The sequence below is a fragment of the Vombatus ursinus genome, unplaced genomic scaffold (assembly GCF_900497805.2).
Source record: "Vombatus ursinus unplaced genomic scaffold, bare-nosed wombat genome assembly UNPS02014807.1, whole genome shotgun sequence".
NCBI classification, from domain to species: Eukaryota; Metazoa; Chordata; class Mammalia; order Diprotodontia; family Vombatidae; genus Vombatus; species Vombatus ursinus.
In genome coordinates this window covers 5,531,166-5,550,956 of record NW_020954585.1, presented here as the reverse complement: position 1 = coordinate 5,550,956, position 19,791 = coordinate 5,531,166, and the positions used below count along the sequence as shown (strand labels likewise).

At 39.9% G+C, this 19,791-nt stretch overlaps 1 protein-coding gene across 1 annotated transcript in view; it reads left to right on the top strand.

The window, feature by feature from the left end:
• Positions 1–2,157: 2,157 nt before the first annotated feature.
• Positions 2,158–19,791, top strand: part of NPTX2 (neuronal pentraxin 2) — a 19,515-nt gene continuing 1,881 nt past the window's right edge. Inside the window, exons 1-4 of the mRNA XM_027875006.1 lie at positions 2,158–2,928; positions 5,289–5,505; positions 12,865–13,109; positions 15,610–15,789. Coding sequence (XP_027730807.1) covers positions 2,449–2,928; positions 5,289–5,505; positions 12,865–13,109; positions 15,610–15,789 — 1,122 coding nt within the window. The 5' untranslated portion in view covers positions 2,158–2,448. The remainder of the gene's footprint in view (positions 2,929–5,288; positions 5,506–12,864; positions 13,110–15,609; positions 15,790–19,791) is intronic.

The window sequence follows — 19,791 nt, the reverse complement described above, 5'->3', positions numbered from 1 at the left end:
ATATCAATTGTCCATAGCAATGTGCTGGGTAGAAGAGCTTATGCCATATAAATTGTTCACATTGACAGTGATGTAGCCCATTGAGGACCAAGATAATAAATATGGAGGGAGAAGTCTCATTCTTTATACTTAGAGTACTATATTTTGTTTAAACACAATGCTTTCTAATGCTTTTCCTCTTTCTAAGGAGCCCTGAAAAGCCTAAAGACCAGTGAATTATTTTTACATTATTTTCAAGAGGTGGGACAGTGTTAGAGATGGGGGGGGGAGTCGGTCAGTCAGTCAACTAGCATTTATTAAGCAACTAATTTATGTTAGTCATTGTGTTCAGTGCTGGGGCTACAAAGTAAGAAAGTAAAAAACAGTCTGCTTTGAAGGAGCTCTCAATCTAATGGGAGAGATGTGTTTGATTCCATTTTGCAATCATGTTATGGAATTGTTAGGATTAATTTTGGTTTTGCTATTATAAAAATCTTTTTACAGTAGAGTAGATTTGCTGTTGAAAAGCACACATGATGTTACAGAGAAACTAATACTACAAACACTTGTGTTTGAGCAGGAAAATATTCTGGTAGTGTTAGTTTACTGGTTTAAGTGTCAAGGACAGCACTGGTTATCAGCGCTCCTACTGGTAGGCTGTATTTTTATTTATTTATTTATTTATTTTGATTGGGAAAGGAAGAGTCTGCTGAGGTTGTGGGAGTTTATGGGTGGGTAGGGAAAGCTGTGGATAATCCCTGCTTTCTGAAACCCCAATTAAGGAGAAAGGGGGGATTCCCAAGATTCCTCTAGGCTAGTGGGTCTTAACCTTTTTTTGTGGCATGGACCTTTTTTTGTGGCAGTCTGGTGAAACCTGTGAACCCTTTTTCAAAAGAACGTTTTAAAATGCATAAAATGCATAAAAATTAAGATTGCGGAGGAAACTAATTATATGAACATAATTAACAAAATATTCACAAAGCAAGTCCCGCACATCCCAGGTTGAGAAACCCTGCGCAGGATACCCGACCTTCCTACACACACGCTGTTACGGGGGAAGATGCCTGGGCAAAGAAGTGACACTACCAGACTTCAGGCCAAGTCCTTTTTAGAGAGGAGGAGGCAGTCTGCGTGACTCCTTCTCACCATTTCTTCCCAAGTCAATCCCTTTGCCCAGCTGCTCATTCTCAGCGCCTATGCCCGTGGCTTGGGGGCTGCGTTTGAAGCCACCCCAAGGGGAGCTTTGCAGAGGCGAATATGGACCGGGTACCACAGGGAAGAGTCCCTAGGTTTCCTCTCCCCCTCTTTCAGACGAGATGTATCCAGGGTTCCACATCTGACTAGCTGTTTTCCTTTCATTTTTACCTAAAGATTTTAGCTTCTAGTGTTTCCCTGTTAAGAGAGGAGAGCGTTAGAGGAGTGAAGGGTGGGACTGGGGTGGGGTGGGGAATAGGAGTGCAGGGAGTGGGGCAGAGAGGAACTGGGAGGCTCATCTCCTCCTGTTTTTACCTTAGGAAATAGATTTTAAGACTAGTTGCTCATCTTTAAATGGAAGCGTTCTGGCAGTGCGGGAGATGAGATGCGCCTGGGTGAAGAGTTCTGTCAAAGAATATAGCTATTGGGCTGAAGCCCCCTTCTGCTTCTCTCCTCCTCCGGACCTTAGCCATCAGGATCTAGGCTGCAGTCACTGGTCCTGCCAACCCACTTCCCGCCCCTCCTCCCTCGCTCCCAGCATTAGCTCCCGAAAGAAGGAAACGCCGCACTCGGAGCCTCTTGAACCCGTGCGCTACTGTTGTCCACTACCTCCCCCTACTCTCTTCCTCCGCCGCTCCGCCCCGCCCCCACCACCCCCAGCCTGCCCTTCCACCACCATCAGTCCAGCACGCGCAGCCTGGGACGCAGCCAATAGGAAACGCAAGGGCCAGCTACTCGAGTCTTATATTGTCTGCCCCTCCCCAGCCCCCAGCTCCGGTCCTCCCTGCTCAGTCATGCACAGGGGGCCCAAGATGACGCGCGGCCCCAGCCCGGGCCAATCAGGGCTCGCCAGTGGCTGCGCCCCGCACGCCTTCCCCTAGCTTTAAGAATGGGAGAGCGCGCGCGCTGAGTCTGACAGGAGAGCACCGCTCAGTGCCCAGCAGATATAAGTCCAGCCTAAGCCGCTTTCAAGAGCAAACAAGTAGCCCGCGCGGGAGTGTGAGCCTCGGAGCTTCGTCTCTTCGAGGAGGAGTTTGTCTTCTCAGTTGGAGGGAAGGGACAAGTCGCTTGGAGGAGGGGAAGCTTAGGACTTTTTTGCTGTTTCTAGAAGATTTTGCAAAAGCCTTTACCCCAACGCGAAGTGGTGTCCTGGAGGAGTACAGCGGGTCTGTGCCCAACTTCTCCATCCCCTTTCCCTCTCTTCCCCCAATGCTAAGCCACATCACGGTAGGCTTCCTAGAAGTTTGAGCTCCCCACTCAGTGGGATCAGGCAGGATGCTGGCGCTGCTGGCTACAGGCGTAGTGTTCTTGGTGGTCTCCAGAGATGGGTGGGGGGTCGGCGTGCGGAGTCAGGAGAGCCCGGCGCCGCCCGGCAGCCGTTTCGTGTGCACCTCACTACCCCTGGACGCCACTAGCGCGGGCTGTCCACTCCCAGCAGTCCCTATTCAGGGCGCCGCGCTGACCCCGGAAGAGGAGCTCAAAGCTACCGTGTTGCAGCTGCGGGAGACCATCCTGCAGCAGAAGGAGACCATTGGCAACCAGCGGGAGACTATCCGCGAACTGACCGGCAAGCTGACCCGCTGTGAGAGTCTGGCGGGTGGTGTAGACGGCAAGTCCGGCCCCTGGAGGAAGGAGTACGGCAAAACTGGAACCGGCAAGGATACCATGGGCGACCTTCCCCGAGACCCCGGCCAAGTCATTGACCAACTGAGCCGGACCATGCAGAGCCTAAAGGACAGGCTGGAAGCCCTCGAGGTATCAAGAGTTAAGGATGGGGGCGGTACCCTGCGGGATGTTAGCTAGCCTGGGCTGAGGATGTTGGAGGGAGAGAAGAGGAAGGTTCCCAGAGCTCAGCCTCGAGGTGGATGGGAAATTGGGATCTTTACCTTCCACTCGAGAGACTAGTTTCCAGGTGCTAAATCCCCCAAAGATTTTCTTTGGCCGGAGCTTGAGGGAAGGGTAGTGAGGGAGGGAAGGTGGAGAAAGGGTGGTGTAGGGAGAGCTGTGGTGATGTCCACGACAGCGTGGATGAAATTAATTGTGTACGTGTTGGGTTATATATGTATATAGTGTATTTGTATAGGCAGCTAACTTAGAATGTTCGTCTTGTTTACCTACTTGTGTGACAGGGAGACAAGACACTGAAGGAAAGGCGAAAGAACAAAAAGGGGAAAAGGGAATGGAGAAGAGAAGGAAAGAGATAAGAGGGGGGAGAGGTGAAAAGCGGGGGAGAGAAGAGAAAAAGAACGACATGGAGAACGGGGTAGAGAGATGGGGAAAGGGAACAGAGATAGGCTATTAGGGAAGAGAGATGGAGAAGGGGAAGAGAGGTCAAAGGGGAGTATGGGTGGGAAAAGGATAAAGGGGGTAAGAGAAAGGGAAGGGAAGGAAGAGGGGAGACGAGAGGCAAAGACAGAAAGACGGAAGGACACATAGAAAAACAGAGGTTCCTGAATGAAAATAGGGTCGAACAAATTGTCATTTGTACAATTTTGGGGGCGGATCGGAGAGGGGGAAACTCTCAGTTCCTGGCTGCGGATCCATAAATCTACACTCGCCTCCTAGCTGCCATTCTGAAGTTACATTTGATTCTCCAAATGGTGCTTATGAGAAAACTCTTCTGTTTCCTTTCTGCCCCTTCCCCATTCTCTGATCCCAGAATTCCAATAGGTCAAATATTCTTTTCACTGTTCTTGAAAGGAAAGAGTTAATATTCAGTTCCCTACTCTTATGGTGATAATGGGAGTATCTTGTTTTGTTTCCTACGGATTCTAGGGCTTGAATGTCAAATGCTTTTCTTGTAAACACCAAAACAAAACATTTTTGGAATTTTTTTCCTGGGTTGAGGGATTTAGTATATGTTTCTGGGTTTCCTTTTTAAAAATATTCCTTGATCTTTCCTATCTGAGCCCAGCCTCTCCTTTAGGTTTGTGATACTGACATGTGGAATCATATGACATTGGCATATGGTGTATCCTTTAATAGAGCAGTAGAGGGCTGGAACAGAAGTGGTAAAAAAAAAAAGATATTTCAGAAATATGTGAAAATGTGTGTCTGTGTTACTTCACACACTTCACACTGTACTTACTAAAATTAAATTGGAAGGTCTTATGAATGTACCTATCATGAATGGGCTGCCAAGTCTGGTATTGCTAAGAGAAATCCAAGCAGAAAGGAAATTATCTCATTAATTTCAAAGGAAATGAATGGTAAAATGTTGTGAAATTTAACAAGTAATTTTAAGGTGTGATTCTTGATTGCTGAGGAGGGAGAGAAGTCATATCCAATCTTGTTGAAGAAATTATCCCTTAATCTTCAGAGTACTTTTGAACTTTTATGGAAGAAAAAAAAGCCTTTGGTCTCTAATTTGACCTTAATTTGTCAGGGAATTTGTCTCACGGTTATAGGAATTGAAGTTTTTCTAAATTTCTCTATCAGCTACACATAAGGTTCAAATTACAAACAATAATTAGCATAAAATCCACTTCAGAGGTTTCTGTATTACAATGTCCAAATACAAGAGTAGATATTCAACACATCACTTAATGATGGTAGAGAAATCAGTAGAAATAAAGATTCAGATTCTTAATAACATTTAAAATATTAATTTCCAGAATTTAAAACATTTCAAATTACAAATGTCTACTCGATGCCTATTCACCTACTTTTGTACAGTATTAGAGACTTAGTTCTGTTGTTACAATTTCTGTATTAATTTTGAGTGAATTTTGATTAGCAGTTTAAAAGTCATTACTTCTTTTTTTGGGGGGGAGGGGCAGGGAGAGAAGGGACAATTACTATCCAAAGAGATTGTGGTAAGCTACAACAATTGGTTAGAAGTTTACATATTTAGTAAGGGAAAAAAAAACAACTTTTGCAAGAGATAAAGAGGTTCATGAATTTCAAATATTGTAGTAAAAAAAAACTACTCTGGTAAAAGTCATTTTCAAGAGAGCATAAGTAAATGATTTCCTTCCCACTGTTGGTATAATTTAATGCTTATGTTTTGGAAACTCTTCTCCCTAGTGGTTGTGCCATTGGATCTAAATTTCACAGTTTTTCTTTTGAACTGGTATAAATACTTCTTTTTCTGCCTCTCTTTCTTTCTCTTAAAGCATCAACTACGTGTCAATGTGTCATATGCAGTTCTGCCTAATGACTTTCGAGAGATGCTTCAGAGGAGGCTTGGGGAGCTGGAACGCCAGCTTTTAACCAAAGTGGCTGAACTTGAGGATGAGAAATCTTTGCTTCATAATGAGACTTCAGCTCATCGACAGAAAACAGAGACAGCATTGAATGCACTCCTGGAAAGAGTTTCTGAGTTAGAAAGAGGTAACTGTTTTTGTTTTTGCCTCTCTTTCTTTCTTAGTACCTAATTGATCAATCAGTTCATACACATTAGGATTTGGAGCGTGGATATTATCATCTAGTTTAGACCTCAGTGCTTATTTCATCTGACTCCTTCATTTTGCAGGTGAGGAACCTGAGTTCTAGAGAGGAGAAGTGACTTGACTAAAGCATTGTTGTTGAGTCCTTTCAGTCATGTCCAACTCTTTGTGACACTATCTTGGGGTTTTCTTAGCAAAGATACTGGAGTAGTTTACCATTTCCTTCTCCAGCTCATTTTTATAGATGAGGAAATGGAGACAAACAAGGTTAAGTGACTTGCCCTGAATCACTTATCTAGTAAGTGTCTGAGGCCAGATTTGAACTCAGGAAGATGAGTCTTCCTGATTCCAATCCACTGTTCCACCTAGCTGCCCAAGGTAATTTTGCCCCAATTGTTATTCTAGGAAATTGTATAGAAACAGGGAAGTTCTGAAGTCCTTGAAGGCCATCTTTGGCCAACATGGTCATCTTTGTAACTTTTACATTACTTAGACCAGTTCCCTTTCAAAGAGTAGGCATTCAGTAAATATTTTTTGAATTTATGAATGTGCTAGCTAGAATCTTTTCCACCATCTTTACTGACTAAATTGCTCAGAGTGCTGAAAATCATTTAACTTTTAAAGTTGGAGAAGATATAGCTGGGGTTGCATTTCATGCAACCCCGTCTCTCTCCAATTACGTGACAAAGCAGATAGAGCACTGGATCTAGAGTCAAGAAGATGTGAGTTCAAATCTGACCTCAGATACTTACTAGCTTTATGACTCTGGGCAAGTCACTCAACCTCTACTTGCCTCAGTTTCCTCATCTGTAAAAGGGGGTAATAATAAAAATTACCTCCTCTTACCTCCCAGGATTGTTTTAAGGATAAAATGGGACAACCTTTGTAAAACTCTTTGTAAACCTTAAAACACTATATAAATACTAGCTATAATTATTATAACAATATTATAATTATGTTATTAATATATTAAATATATAATATAGCTGTTACATAATTATTGTAATAGGTATATATGTGATATGTAATAATTATATAATATGTACTATATAATATAATAATTATATAATAATTATTATTATCTAACCCAACCCATACTTGAACAAAAATATCTTCTGTAACATCTCTGACAAATTGATATTCTATTATATCTGCAAGCCTTCTTGAAGGTGACCCCATCACCTCCTGAAGCAGTCTATTCCACTGTTAGGTAGCTCCAGTTATCAAGAGCCTAAATCTCCTTCTATGCTACTTCAGCTCATAATCCCTCTTCCCAATGACAGCCTTCCAGATACCTGAATATCTCTCTCATATTCACCCCTCCTTCACCCAAGTCTTCTCTTCTGGAGGCTTAATATCCTCAATTCCTTTCAACCAATCTTTCCTCATATGATAGGATCCAAAGATCCCCTTACCTTCCACTTCCTCTGGGTATTCTTCAAGTTCTATTTCTCATTCCATGCTCTCTCTATCTCTTTTTAAAGCAATTTACACAAGTGTCATTTGTTAGAACACAAGTTCTGGGTTCTGGAATCTTGAGAGATTCTCAACCCTGTCTTCTATTTTACTTGGTAGCCCTTAGGTGAATCAGTAGACTTCTGTATCTTCCAGAAATGATGAACCGGTTCACGCATAAGATTTAATATTTGTTATCCTTCACCTGGGACAACTAGGTGGTACAATGGATAGAGCACTGGGCTTGGAATCAGGAAGACTCAACTTCATGAGTTCAAATCCAGCCTCAAGTCACTTAACCCTGTTTGCTCAGTTCTTCATCTGTAAAATGATATGGAGAAGGCAATGGCAAACCACTCTAGTGTCTTTGCCAAGAAAACCCCAAATGGGGTCATGAAGAATTGGACATGACTGAAACAACAAAATAAACATCCTTCACCATTAACATCACTGGCATTGTAAACAGTAAGATGGGCCATACTCTTGGAAAGGTGAGTGTAGACATGCTTTCTACTTCTTTTTCACTAAAAGTAGGACATATGGACACATGAAATTATAGATAATATGTATTAGGCTTATTGATGGCTGGTTTTAACTTTTGAAAGGGATCAGGCAAGATTTGAGGTGTTCTTAGCTCTTGTAACAATGATCACCCAAGATTTTCTGATTTCATGGCAGTTTACAGCCTTTGGGGCATATCACTCTTTACACAATAAGCTTATTACCTCTCCCACCAAAATGAGTGTCAATTGGATTTTTGTAGCCTCATCTTAAATGTATTAAAGCATTACTATTTAAAGAAACTCTATGATGAAGTAAAGTGACAACCTACCTCCTAATTTATCTTTTGTGTGATTCAGAATTTCCATTGAGTTTTCTCAAAATTAAGTATGCCTGTATAAAAAAGCTTAAACTACCTATCTTCCAATAAATGAAACTTTTACTTTATTTAGAAATGTGTAGTTAAGAATAAAAGGGTTTAGAAAATGAACTCTGGTAATAATAATGACCAAGGAGTGCCCCTAGAGAAGAGTTAAGAAAATGCACTTTCCCTCATCTCCTTTCTTATGCAGAAGTAGGGGACTGAGTGGGAAATATTTGATGTGGCTGGTTTTGCTGAATTACTTTTTCTTTTTTTCATTCTTTGTTACAAGGGATGGCACACTGGGTAGGGGAATGAGGAAGGATAGATTCAGAAAAGAAGGTGATGTAAAAACCAAAAGATGCCAATAAAATTTTTTGGAAATAATATAAGAACAACAAAAAGAAAATAAAGGAAGTTTAAAGGGAGATGACGATAGTGTAAAAGCAATGATAAGACATATTCATAAAAGAAGACAAAGAGGTATACATAAGCAATAAGAGGAGAGCAGTCTGTTGGAAAAGACCTGGTGGGTAGAGCAGTCACCTCCCCCCATCCCCAGGAATTCAGGCAAGTATTCTCTCATACCTTCTGTTTTGGCCTCAATTACTAGTGTAACTGAGGCCAGAGTGTTGTGTTTTGTTTTTTGACCTGACATACCCATATACATGCCCATCTTTTTCTACCTTTCTATCTTTCTACCCTATAGAACTGCCTAGATAGAGAATATGCCACCCCCTCCCCCAATGACAACAAAACCCAAAAAACAACAACCCATGGTGAGAGATCCCAAAGCAATCAAGCACTTAAGTTCCCAGAGAGTCTAATCAAACTAATTTCTCTTCACTGGAACTCCTGCTCCATCTGTAACAACATTTAGGGCAAACTGGGCACAGGATCCTCTATGGAGAGAGCCTGGAGCCACAGATGTGACTAAATTGTTTTTTCTCTGCTCCCCTTTCCTTTTCTCTGCTGGCCACCTGCAGCTTCTGATGTATCTGGCTGACCTTTTAATTTCTTAACTGGCCTTCAATAGGTTTCTTTTGGACTCATAAGATTATTATGGTTACATAAAAGGTACTGGCTATCATATCATTCATAACACCCCTCCCCCAGCTGCTCCCAGCTCTAATTAAGCCTGTTGTTACTATTACTGATATTTTAGATGGTAAGTCTTATTAAATTAGGGAGTCCACCCACCCCCTAGGGCAGGAGGAGTAATTTCTTTTTATTAGATGGCAATATCTTCATTAAGAACATAATCATTTGCCCTTTGCTCCTAAAAAACAATCTCAGGATTACATGGAATTAGAGAATCTTGGTTCTGTGGGGGTCCCTTCCCCCTTAAAAATGATAGGGGTAGGGAGTAGACCTATGATTTCTTTGACACAGGCAACTCCAAAGTGAGGAAACTCGTTTTACCAAGGCAAGTGAGCACCTTCTCTGTAACTTAGAGAGTTGCCTAGAGTACTGAGATTAAGTGACTCACTCAGGGTCACACAACTCACATGGATCTGAAGGCAAACTGGAACCCAGGTCTTCCTGACTCAGGTCAGCTCAGAGAGCAGCTCTCTATCCACCATGTTAAAAAAAAAAGTGTATTTATGTATATATATATGTATATATATATATATATGTAATGAGTGTATGTGTTATATATATACATATATACACATATACATAAAATATATAAAACACACAGACATATGTACATATGTGTGTGTACACATGCACATATGTATATATACATATTTGTGTTTATATGTGTGTATTTAAAATTTAAGGCCACTAGGTAATGCAGTGAATAGAGTACTGGCCTGTTGTCAGGAAACCCTGAGTTCAAATTTGACCTCTGATACTAGCTGTTTGACCTTGTATGAGATAACCTCTGCCTCAGTTTTCTCAATTGTAAAATGAGCAAAATAATAATACCCACTACCCAAGGTTGTTGTGAGGATCAAATAAGTTAATATTTATAAAGCACATAGGACAATACCTGGTAACTTGTAGGTGTTTAATAAATGCTTGTTTCCTTCTTCTCTTCATCTAAGTCGAGAAATCAAGGTTGTCTGTTCTACTTTTTTCAGTCTTGTCTCAAACTAGCTTGGGGGAAAGTTACATCTTATTTCTCTGCCTGGATTTTTTTTTCACCTATAAAATCAAGTCAACACTCTCTATCTTGTCAAGGGCTTAGCAACATTTTGCGCCTTAAAAAAAAGATTTTTGTATAGGGATGTACCTAGGTTTAGGAAAAAGAGAACGTGGTTTGTTTATTTAACAAATATTGATTGAGTGCCTACCATGTGCAAAGTCCTGATTCTTATACCACTAAAGGCTTCTTTTAAACAAGAAGCAACCCTCCTGCTCTTAAAGTGCTTGTTTACAGATCACTCAGTCCTCAGCAGGGTTTGGCAGCAGCTCAGATAGCAGGAGACATTCCAGTTTAGATCAATTAAAAAGGAAGATAATCTCCAAAAGGATAATGTAAGTCAGTGAGGGAAAGAAGCCATTCTCCAAAATTCAGCTTATCTGCAAATTTGAGGAACATTGCTGTTACCTAAAGGCAGACTGACTTGTCTTATAGAATCCTAGAATCAATCAATTAATAAACATTTATTAAGTACCTCCTATGTGAGAGGCATATGGGGCAGGTAGATATCACAGTGGATAAAGTGCCAGGTCTAGAGTTAGGAAGACTCATCTTCTTGAGTTCAAATCTGGCCTCAGACACTTACTAGCTGTGTGACTCTGGGCAAGTCATTTCACCCTGTTTGCCTCAGTTTCCTCATCTGTAAAATGAATTGGAGAAGGAAATGGCAAAATACTCTAGTATCTTTGCCAAGAAAACCTCAAGTGGGGTCATGAATAGTTGAAAACAACTGAATAAGGATGTGCCAGGCGCAGTGCTAGGCACTAAGGATCATAGATTTAGAACTGTTCTAAGTCTGTTTCCTTTTTGTTGGACCATTAGGATATAATATACCAAATTTTACTTAGTTGTGTAAGCTTTTCTCACAGTCCTATTCAGTAAATCATTGCTTAGGTACATGGGTGGAGCCCCAGGAACTAGCAGCTGTTAGTATCTTCACCAAAGAATAGTTTATTCACTAAACAGCATTCTCTCACCCCACTGCCCAGGAAAGTTACACTTTTGGAACAAAAACTCATGAATTCTTAATCTTGTTAATTTGGAATTTGTGATAACTGGTTATAGAGGTTATGCTTTCTTTTTTCTTTTTCTTAGAAAATAAGAATTTGGTAAATAGTTTAAAACAAAATTACAGTGTAAATAAGCAACTTAAGAAAAAAACTATTTTTGAAACATTTTATTGATACCTTTTGTTTCTATGTCTTTATTTTCAAATACATTTACCCTTCCTCTACCCAGTGAGTCATCTTCCTGTGTGACAAAAAAATAAAAAAGAAGAAGGAAAAAATCAGTTTGGCAAAACTAATCAACATGCCTACTAAATCTGATGGTATAAGCAATTCCTATATCCTACCACATCTGTAAAGAAATGAGTGAGGTGCTATAAGACCCAGCTATACTCCTCTTCTTCTGATGATTACACAGAGTTCAGATGAAAGCAACCAGTTTTCCAATATTTTTCAAGCAGCTAGGTGGTGCAGTAGATAGAGTGCCGGGGCTGGAGTCAGGAAGATGTGTGTTCAAATCCTGCCTCAGACACTTAGCTGTGTGGCAATGGACAAATCACTTAGCCTCTATTTGCCTTACTTCCTTCATGTATAAAATGGTCATAATCATAGCACCTACCTTCCAAGGGTGTTGTGAAGATCCAATGAGATGATAAGCTAAACCACTTAACACAATGCCTGACACATAGTAAGTGATGTACAAACATTAGCTAGTATTACTATTGAAGAAGCACTAGTTTATAGAAACCCTAGAGAATCAGATAATTTTACACCTGAGGGGACTTTAAAGATCATCTTCTGCAGTGCTTTTATTTTATAGATGCGGAAACTGAGACCCAGAGAAGAGTCATCTGCTTTGCTCAACCAAGATAACACAACTAGTTAATAGCAGAGTAGGGTCTAACACCTAGTGAGTGTTCCATGACTATACTCCAGTGGTAATCATTCATACCTGTATGGTGTAAGCTTTCATACTCGTTATTTTCTTTGGTCTTCAACGAAATCCACCCTAGATGCTAATATTTCTATTTGTGGGTGGAGAAGTTGAGGCAGTGGCCAATGAAATTAACTTGGGAGGAGGCTCTGTAGATATCATTCTCACCTGAGCAATAAAGTAAATCTTCAGTGTCTTCTGAGAATTGGCAAGCCTTCTTTGACAGTGTGGTTCCTCTTTGTCCTTGAAAGTGATATTACTTTTTAGTAGATATTTTAAGAAGTAGTTTCCCCCCCCCCCAATTCAGACTGGCCTTCTCCCTCATTTAGTCCAAAGTACAGCAAAATCTCATAGCACTGGGAACTTTTCACTAAACTACAGTGATAATGCCTTACATTTTTACAGTGCTTTTTAAACTTTTACATTCATTAACTCAATTAACTAGAATTCTCAGTTAACTGGAAACTTCCCCTCCCCACCACTTCTTTTAGAGCAAAAAGGGCTAAGTGCCTATTCATGATTTATTTTATTTGTTTACTTATATTTGAATAAATTTATTGATTTTTTTTTTTGCTAGGCTAAATGACTTTATTTCCTTTAACTAATCCTAAGAATTGTTCTTATAATGGCTTCCAGTCTTCATGGCATCTTGGTCATCCTCTGGACACACTGTGGTTGTGAATAAATCTTTTAAAAGGTGTCACTCAGAATGAAATGTGATCCTCCAGATGTGGTCTGACTAGTTAAGAGAAAAATGATTCACTTACCTCACTTGTTCCAGACACTCAACTTGTATTAATTCAGTTCCATATCTTACAAACCAGAGTGATTGAGAAATGAGCTGTGGAAACTATGCTGTGGACTAAAAAGGTATCTTCCTTTTTCTACAACTCTAGGTAACAGTGCATTTAAGTCACCTGATGCATTTAAGGTATCTCTTCCTCTTCGCACAAATTACTTATATGGAAAGATTAAGAAGACGCTCCCTGAACTGTATGCCTTCACCATATGCCTGTGGCTGAGGTCCAGTGCTTCCCCAGGCATTGGGACTCCATTTTCCTATGCTGTATCTGGCCAAGCCAATGAGATTGTGCTAATTGAATGGGGCAATAATCCAATTGAATTGCTAATTAATGACAAGGTAAGACCTACTTATAATTTATTTTTATGTGCAATACAAGTGAAAGTACATTCTGTGATGATAGAATATGTTTAAAATAAAACTTAAGAAGCATGAAACACATGTAAACTGTCACAATAAGGAAGGGAAAAATAGCATTGCTAGAAGAGTCCTATAGCTGGGTGTCCTTTCATACAACTGTGCTAATAGTCACCCAAAGCATCTCAGCCTAATCATGTTTATCCCAGCTCTCTTGCCTATCATGTTCAGAGGCCCTAGGTTCAAATCCCACCTTTGATGCTTGCTTCCTTGTACAAGTCACTTTAAAACTCCCTAGGCCTCAATTTTATCATCTGAAAAATGAGTAGGTTGGACTAGGTAGCTGGTAAGATTCCTTTCAGCCCTAGATCCTATGTAATAATAACAATGACAACTTTTGTCTCCTAGCTACAAAAAAGAAGCTACCAACCTTTTTTGGACAAAGCTGTTTTTATTCCATTAATGGAAATGAGTTTGCTCCATGTTCTCTCTCCTCTCTCTCCTCTACTTCACCTTTCTTCCCGTCCTCCATTCTAATTGTCTGTCTGACTAAAGTTAAGGTTACAGTCTGAAGCCACAAAATAGAGCAAGGCTAACTGGCCTATGTGGGAATAAAATCCCCAGTGCAGGTTCTTAACCAACTGAGCTAATCAGCCATAATGGTAATAACTTGCATCAGGCTAGCGGTCTTCTCTGTTCAAAAATTCTTGCTTGCCCTAGATTAGAAAAACTTATCTCGTTCTAAGCTGATCTATTTGGGTACCTGTATGTGTATACACATAAAAATGACATAATGATTTCTATGTTGATTCATTATAGGAATGAATCTGACCTTGCATGTAATGTCAGATAGACTCTGAGAGCTGTCTTCTTAGTCAACAAGCATTTATCAAGTGCTTACTATGTGCTAGGCACTGTGTTAAGTGCTGAGGATACAAAGAAAGGCAAAAAAAATAGTCCCTGTCCTCAAGGAGTATACATTCTAATAGGGGATGCAGCACATAAATAATGAGTTACATAGAAGGTATATACTGTGTAAATGGAATCTCAGCAGTGTAGGGCAGAGGATGGTGATGGTGGTGGAGGACTGGGAAAGGCCTCCTGCGGAAGATGGGATTTGAGCTGAGCTGAGGAATCTGGGAAAGCTAGAATTAGGTGACTAGTTCTCTGATTCAGGTAGAATTCATCCATTAGGTCCAGTCAACTCCTTAGAATACTAAGGCTCCTTGGAATGGAAGTAATTTTTAACTCTGCTTATTGTCTTACCTGAGCAATTTTGTGTGTACATGTGTGGAAGAGCATTTCCTTAAGTCTGAGATGTTATGGAATCTTTCCACTGTGTTCATTATTTCACAAGGCACCTTCTGGAGCGACATATTAATTGTTTTTAAAATAACATCATTGGATGCATTCAAATTCACAGTAGGACACAGGACCTTGTTTTCTTCTCAGTTTAGTCCTCTTGTAAACACCTAATCCCTGGGAGGATAGCACCTGAGGGTTGCTAGGAGACATACAGTAGCATTCAGATGCTTCATGGTCATGTTTGCTTGTTAAGAATACTTACAAAGATCCTTTGCTAATGTGTTTTCTGGGTTGGAATTTACTTCCTTGAGTTAATTAGAGTTTGAAATCTCTATTCCCTCCCTTTAATTTAAAGGCCTTTTAGTCCATTACACCAATCATTTGTGCAGAAGGACTTTCAATATTTATAGTTTGCACACCCAGTTAGCTGTCTTTTCATTTGGAGCCTAAGATGCAGTGCCAAGATATGGAACTCATAGGCAGGCTAGGGGATTCAGGCCAATGTTGGTAAAAAATTTTTTTTTGGAACATTGAATACAGTGAAATTGTGAAAAGAAAACTGCTAGCAGTTTTTGTAATGAATTTTACTGGAAAGGATGGCTTACTTAGAATGGCCTGGCCAATGGTTCATGCCAAGTAAAATGGCAGTCTTCTCTGGGCAGGCCATGCTGACTTTGGAGAGAATATATCCTATCCACTATATACATCTCTACTATCTCTCTTATAAGATAGAAAAGTGTTGTATATCTAGTTTTGGGTCAGAAATCAAGGTGTCTAAAGGGAATCCTCCATGCTACTTTATATTTTTACATTTCTCTACCCTCTTAATATTTTTCAAGGTATAAGTTCATAATTTTTCCCCTTGAAGCATCGCCTGTGAGGTGGATAGGACAGACATTATTTCCATTTTTTGGATGAGGCAACCCAGGCCCACGTGAGTCAAGTGATGTCCAAGCTGGTACAGCTAGTTATTGGCAGAGTCGGTGCTGGAATCCAGAATTCTTGACTCCTGACCAGAGTGCTTTTTATGACTAGTCCATATTCTTTCTTATTTGTCCTTGACCTGTTTTGAATCATAGTTGTGTTGTAGACTCAGGACAGACAGACGTTATCACAGATAAGACTTGATCAGTGTTCTACTCTTTAAGCCTCATTCTCTTCTTTTGTTTTAATACAGGTGGCTCAGCTCCCTCTGTTCGTTAGTGATGGAAAGTGGCATCATATCTGTGTCACCTGGACAACAAGGGATGGGATGTGGGAAGCCTTTCAGGATGGAGAGAAACTTGGCACTGGGGAAAATCTTGCTCCTTGGCACCCAATTAAGCCTGGGGGAGTTCTGATTCTTGGACAAGAACAGGTGAGTGTAGACAGGAGCATTTCTTTCCTGAGGCAAAGATGTTGAACAAGGGAAATTAGGAAGTCAGCTATAGTTATTATTATTTCAAGCTCTCAGTAACATTTCAAGGGTTGTGTTGATGGTGGCCTGTCATTTCTTCTGTTTAATCTTCAGGGAACCTGGGTATAATTGGCATTTAGCATGCTATGAGGATCTCATTAAAGACTCAGTGCATTAAAAGATAAAGAGTGTAAATACTTTAATAGCAAAATAAACTTTTGATGTTAATGATATTTCTACCTAAGTTGCACCAAATGTCATGCATTTGGCACATAGTCAATAGCATGTCACTATAAAATGCCTCTACAGGAGCAGAATAATTGAATTGGCCAAATTTAAAGAAATCTAAAAATGAGTAGCCAAGTCTAGTTTAACACTTCAGTCAAATTTCTCTTTTGATGTGTTGTTACTTGTTCTTTAAAACTATTTTTTGTTTCCATGCAATACAGTGAAATCTAGTACAATCTCTCTGGTTTTGTTGCCTAATATTAGTGGAAAATTATATGTATGCTTCACATTTGTTGGTGGTTTTTTAAAATTAAGATTTTTTTTTCAATTAACAAGAATCTATTTTCTCTCCTAATTTCTTTCCCTCACTGGAAAAAAGAAAAAGAAAAACAAAATTATTGTAGGAAATATACATAATCAAGCAAAACAAATCCCAATATTGTCCATGCCCAAAATATATGTTGCATTTTAACACCCTGAGTTCATCATTTTTCTGTCAGAAGATAAGTAGCATGCTCTTTGCTGGTCCTATAGGATCGTAGTTCATTGTTATATCCATCAGAGATCTTAAGTCTTTCAAAGCTGTTTCTCTTTATGATTCTATCTTTTTTTAAAACTTTCTATAGCATGTACTTCACACATTTGGGGTTTAGGAGCCCCACAGAGATTCTTTTCATGTCATAAAACTAATACCCACAATAGCCAGCTAATAATTTTCCCAGCCTTCAGCCTCACCACACTCCCCATTTTACTTCTGAATCCATTCTGCACCAACTGTCAGAAAACCTCTTAAAATACCACTTTTATCACGTCTCTCCCTTACTCAGAAATGTCTAATAGCTTCTTGCCTACAGGAGCAAGTTAAAGCAACTTAGGTTGATGGTTGAAGATATTCCATTATTTTCTCTTACTCTTCCTATTCAATTTTGTCTCCCACTGCTTTCTAATAAAAACACTTTGCTTTAACCAGACCTGTCTCCCTGTTGCTCCCTAAATATATGTCCATTAGACGGTTCATCCTGCTTCTTCTTTTGCATATTCAAATTCTACTGCTCCTTCAAGGTGATGGTCATTGTCCATATCCTTCAGAGGATGGCTGCTCTGTTTCCCCCTTTCCCTCTTCCGAATGTCTCTAGCACAAACTGTCTATACCTCTCATTCTAATACAAAAATAGTCCCTGCCCTCAAGGGGCTTACAGTCTAATGGGGGAGGAAACATATGTAGGGGAGTGGTGGCCAGGGATGGGCATTCCACTACTCATTCTATCTGATAATATTCCATTTAGCAGAGTGACTTGAGTATGGTTCATGAGTTCAGAACTGTGGAGATGGAGAAAGGAAGAGGAAAGGGTAGTACAGAGCCAAGAGCCATATTGTGTAAGGTAGACTGTCATTGAAGAAAGGAGATATCTGTAGACTTGAGGCTTAGGCAAAGGCTTAACAAAGAAGGTGGACGTAGGCTGAACTGGGTTGATTAATTCACTGACAATTGCCCTGAAAATTATGGCAACACCTAATCCCATCATACTCAGAATTTTTATCTTGAAAAATGTGTTATAGATGAATATATATGTACATATGTGTATACGAACACACACATATTTATAAACACATATATGTATGTGTATACACACACACATACCACTTTCCAACAAACATACCCTACCCCCAGAGTACTTGCTTGTAACAAAATTTATTTGCAAAAAACAGACCAACATATTGCCCATGTCCTTTCTGTCAAGAAGGGGAAAGCACACTTTATTGCCAGTCCTCTGAAGTCAAGGTAGATGACTACATTGATCAGGGTCCTAATGTCTTTCATTGTGGCTTTTCTTTTTCATTGTTGATGTCATCGTGTGAACGTTCTCTTGGTTCTGCTCACTTTTTATTGCATTCATTCATGCAAATCTTCTCAAGTTTCCCTGAATTCTTTCTAATGGCGCTTCTTACTGTGCAACAGCATTATAATATATTATTATACCTTAATTTGTTCAGCTATTCCCCAACTGATGATTAGCTTTCCTTTTTTAAATGCCTCAGATCAAGGGAAAGGTCAGCCTTATAGGGAGGCAGCATCATGCATTATCTAGGATGATTGTCTGACTGTATTTCTACCAATACTCGTGTAAGAGTTTGCTTTGGCTGGATAGATCTGGCTTGATCCCAGAAATACACAATGCAGAGCTGATGAATTGTGACAAACGTCAGCAGATGTGCTTCTGGAATCTGTTTGTACTTTCCTTGCCTAGTGACATTCATTTTTTCAGGGCCATTAGCACTTACTCGAGCTGCTTTTTGTATTTGTTTTTTGGTTAAAAGCTATTTGGAATGAGACATGAGTTAGATGACCTTGGAAGGCATTAGCTAAAGCTGAGGCAGGAACAACTCTAATCTCAGGAGCTTTATATTTTTTTTCGAATGAAGTATGCTGCACATATATCTTAACGCACTATGTATTCAGAGATATGTTTGTGCCATTGTTAGGAGCTCCTCTTGTTCCTGGAACTAGATCTTGAGTTTTGACAAGCCATTTTTAATGGTATTAAAGAAAGTCATCCTGGTGTCAAGGAAAGAGTACTGCCCTGGGAATTAGGAAACTTTAGTTCTAATATTGGCTCTGTGACTTGCCAGATGTGTGATCCCAGGCAAGTTGCTTTGCTTCTGTTTTCTAGATGTCAGTTGCATTATCTATTAAATGAGGAGGTTGGATTCTATGATGTTTATTAGATTGTAAACTCCATACGGGCAGGGGCCCATGTCTTATTTATACTTCGTATTGCTTCCTGACATGGACCTTTGTACCCAATAGGTCCTTAACAAACATTTGTTAAATTGAATTTGTTGTATCTCTAAGGCTTCTTCTTGTTCTTCATCGAGTTTCGACCTTTTCAAAGACAAAACAAACAGACAAAGCAAACCCCACTCCAAAACACCAATGAAACAGTGGGGCTCTTGTTTTGGTTCTGGTCTGAATGTAGAGATGTTCGTGTGAAGATCACTTGTTTCTTTCAGTACTCAGCTCAGAAATCACCTTTGGCTATGAAACCTTCACTGATTCCCCCAGGCTCCTGGTTAGTTGGGTACATTAATCAATATTTATCGAATGCTAGCTTTAAGATACAGTTGATGCTTTAAAGGAACTTACAATCTCTTTGTGAACATGGTGATCCTAAGAAAAAACTGGTCAGATTTGTTGGTTGGCATCGTGTGGATAAACAACTACAGCAGCTGGTTAAGTGAGGCTTTTTTTTTGTACAACTGATTTTTTAATTTGCATAGATCCCACCTCAGCCCTAAGGTAGAGCAGGGATTGAAGGGATGCAACATTTGGATTGTATGTGAATAATAATGATAGTTGCACACACACACACACACACACACACACACACACACACACACATACACACACCCACATACCCACACACACCCTATATGTGTATGTATAGCTTTAAGGTTTGCAAAGTGCTTTACATATATTATCTCATTTGATCCTCACAACAATCCCATTTTACAGATGAGGGCAATGAGATTGAGAAAGGTTAAATCACTTGCAGAAAAATTTGCATGTAGGTTTTTTTTTATTCCAAGCATAGCACTCTATCCACTAAGCCACTTATTTGTCAGCCAACACCTTAGAAGAAGCTGTCTTTTCTTTTTCTATCACTTCCTTTCTTTTCCTTCCTTCCTTTTCTTTCTTTCTTTCTTTCTTTCTTTCTTTCTTTCTTTCTTTCTTTC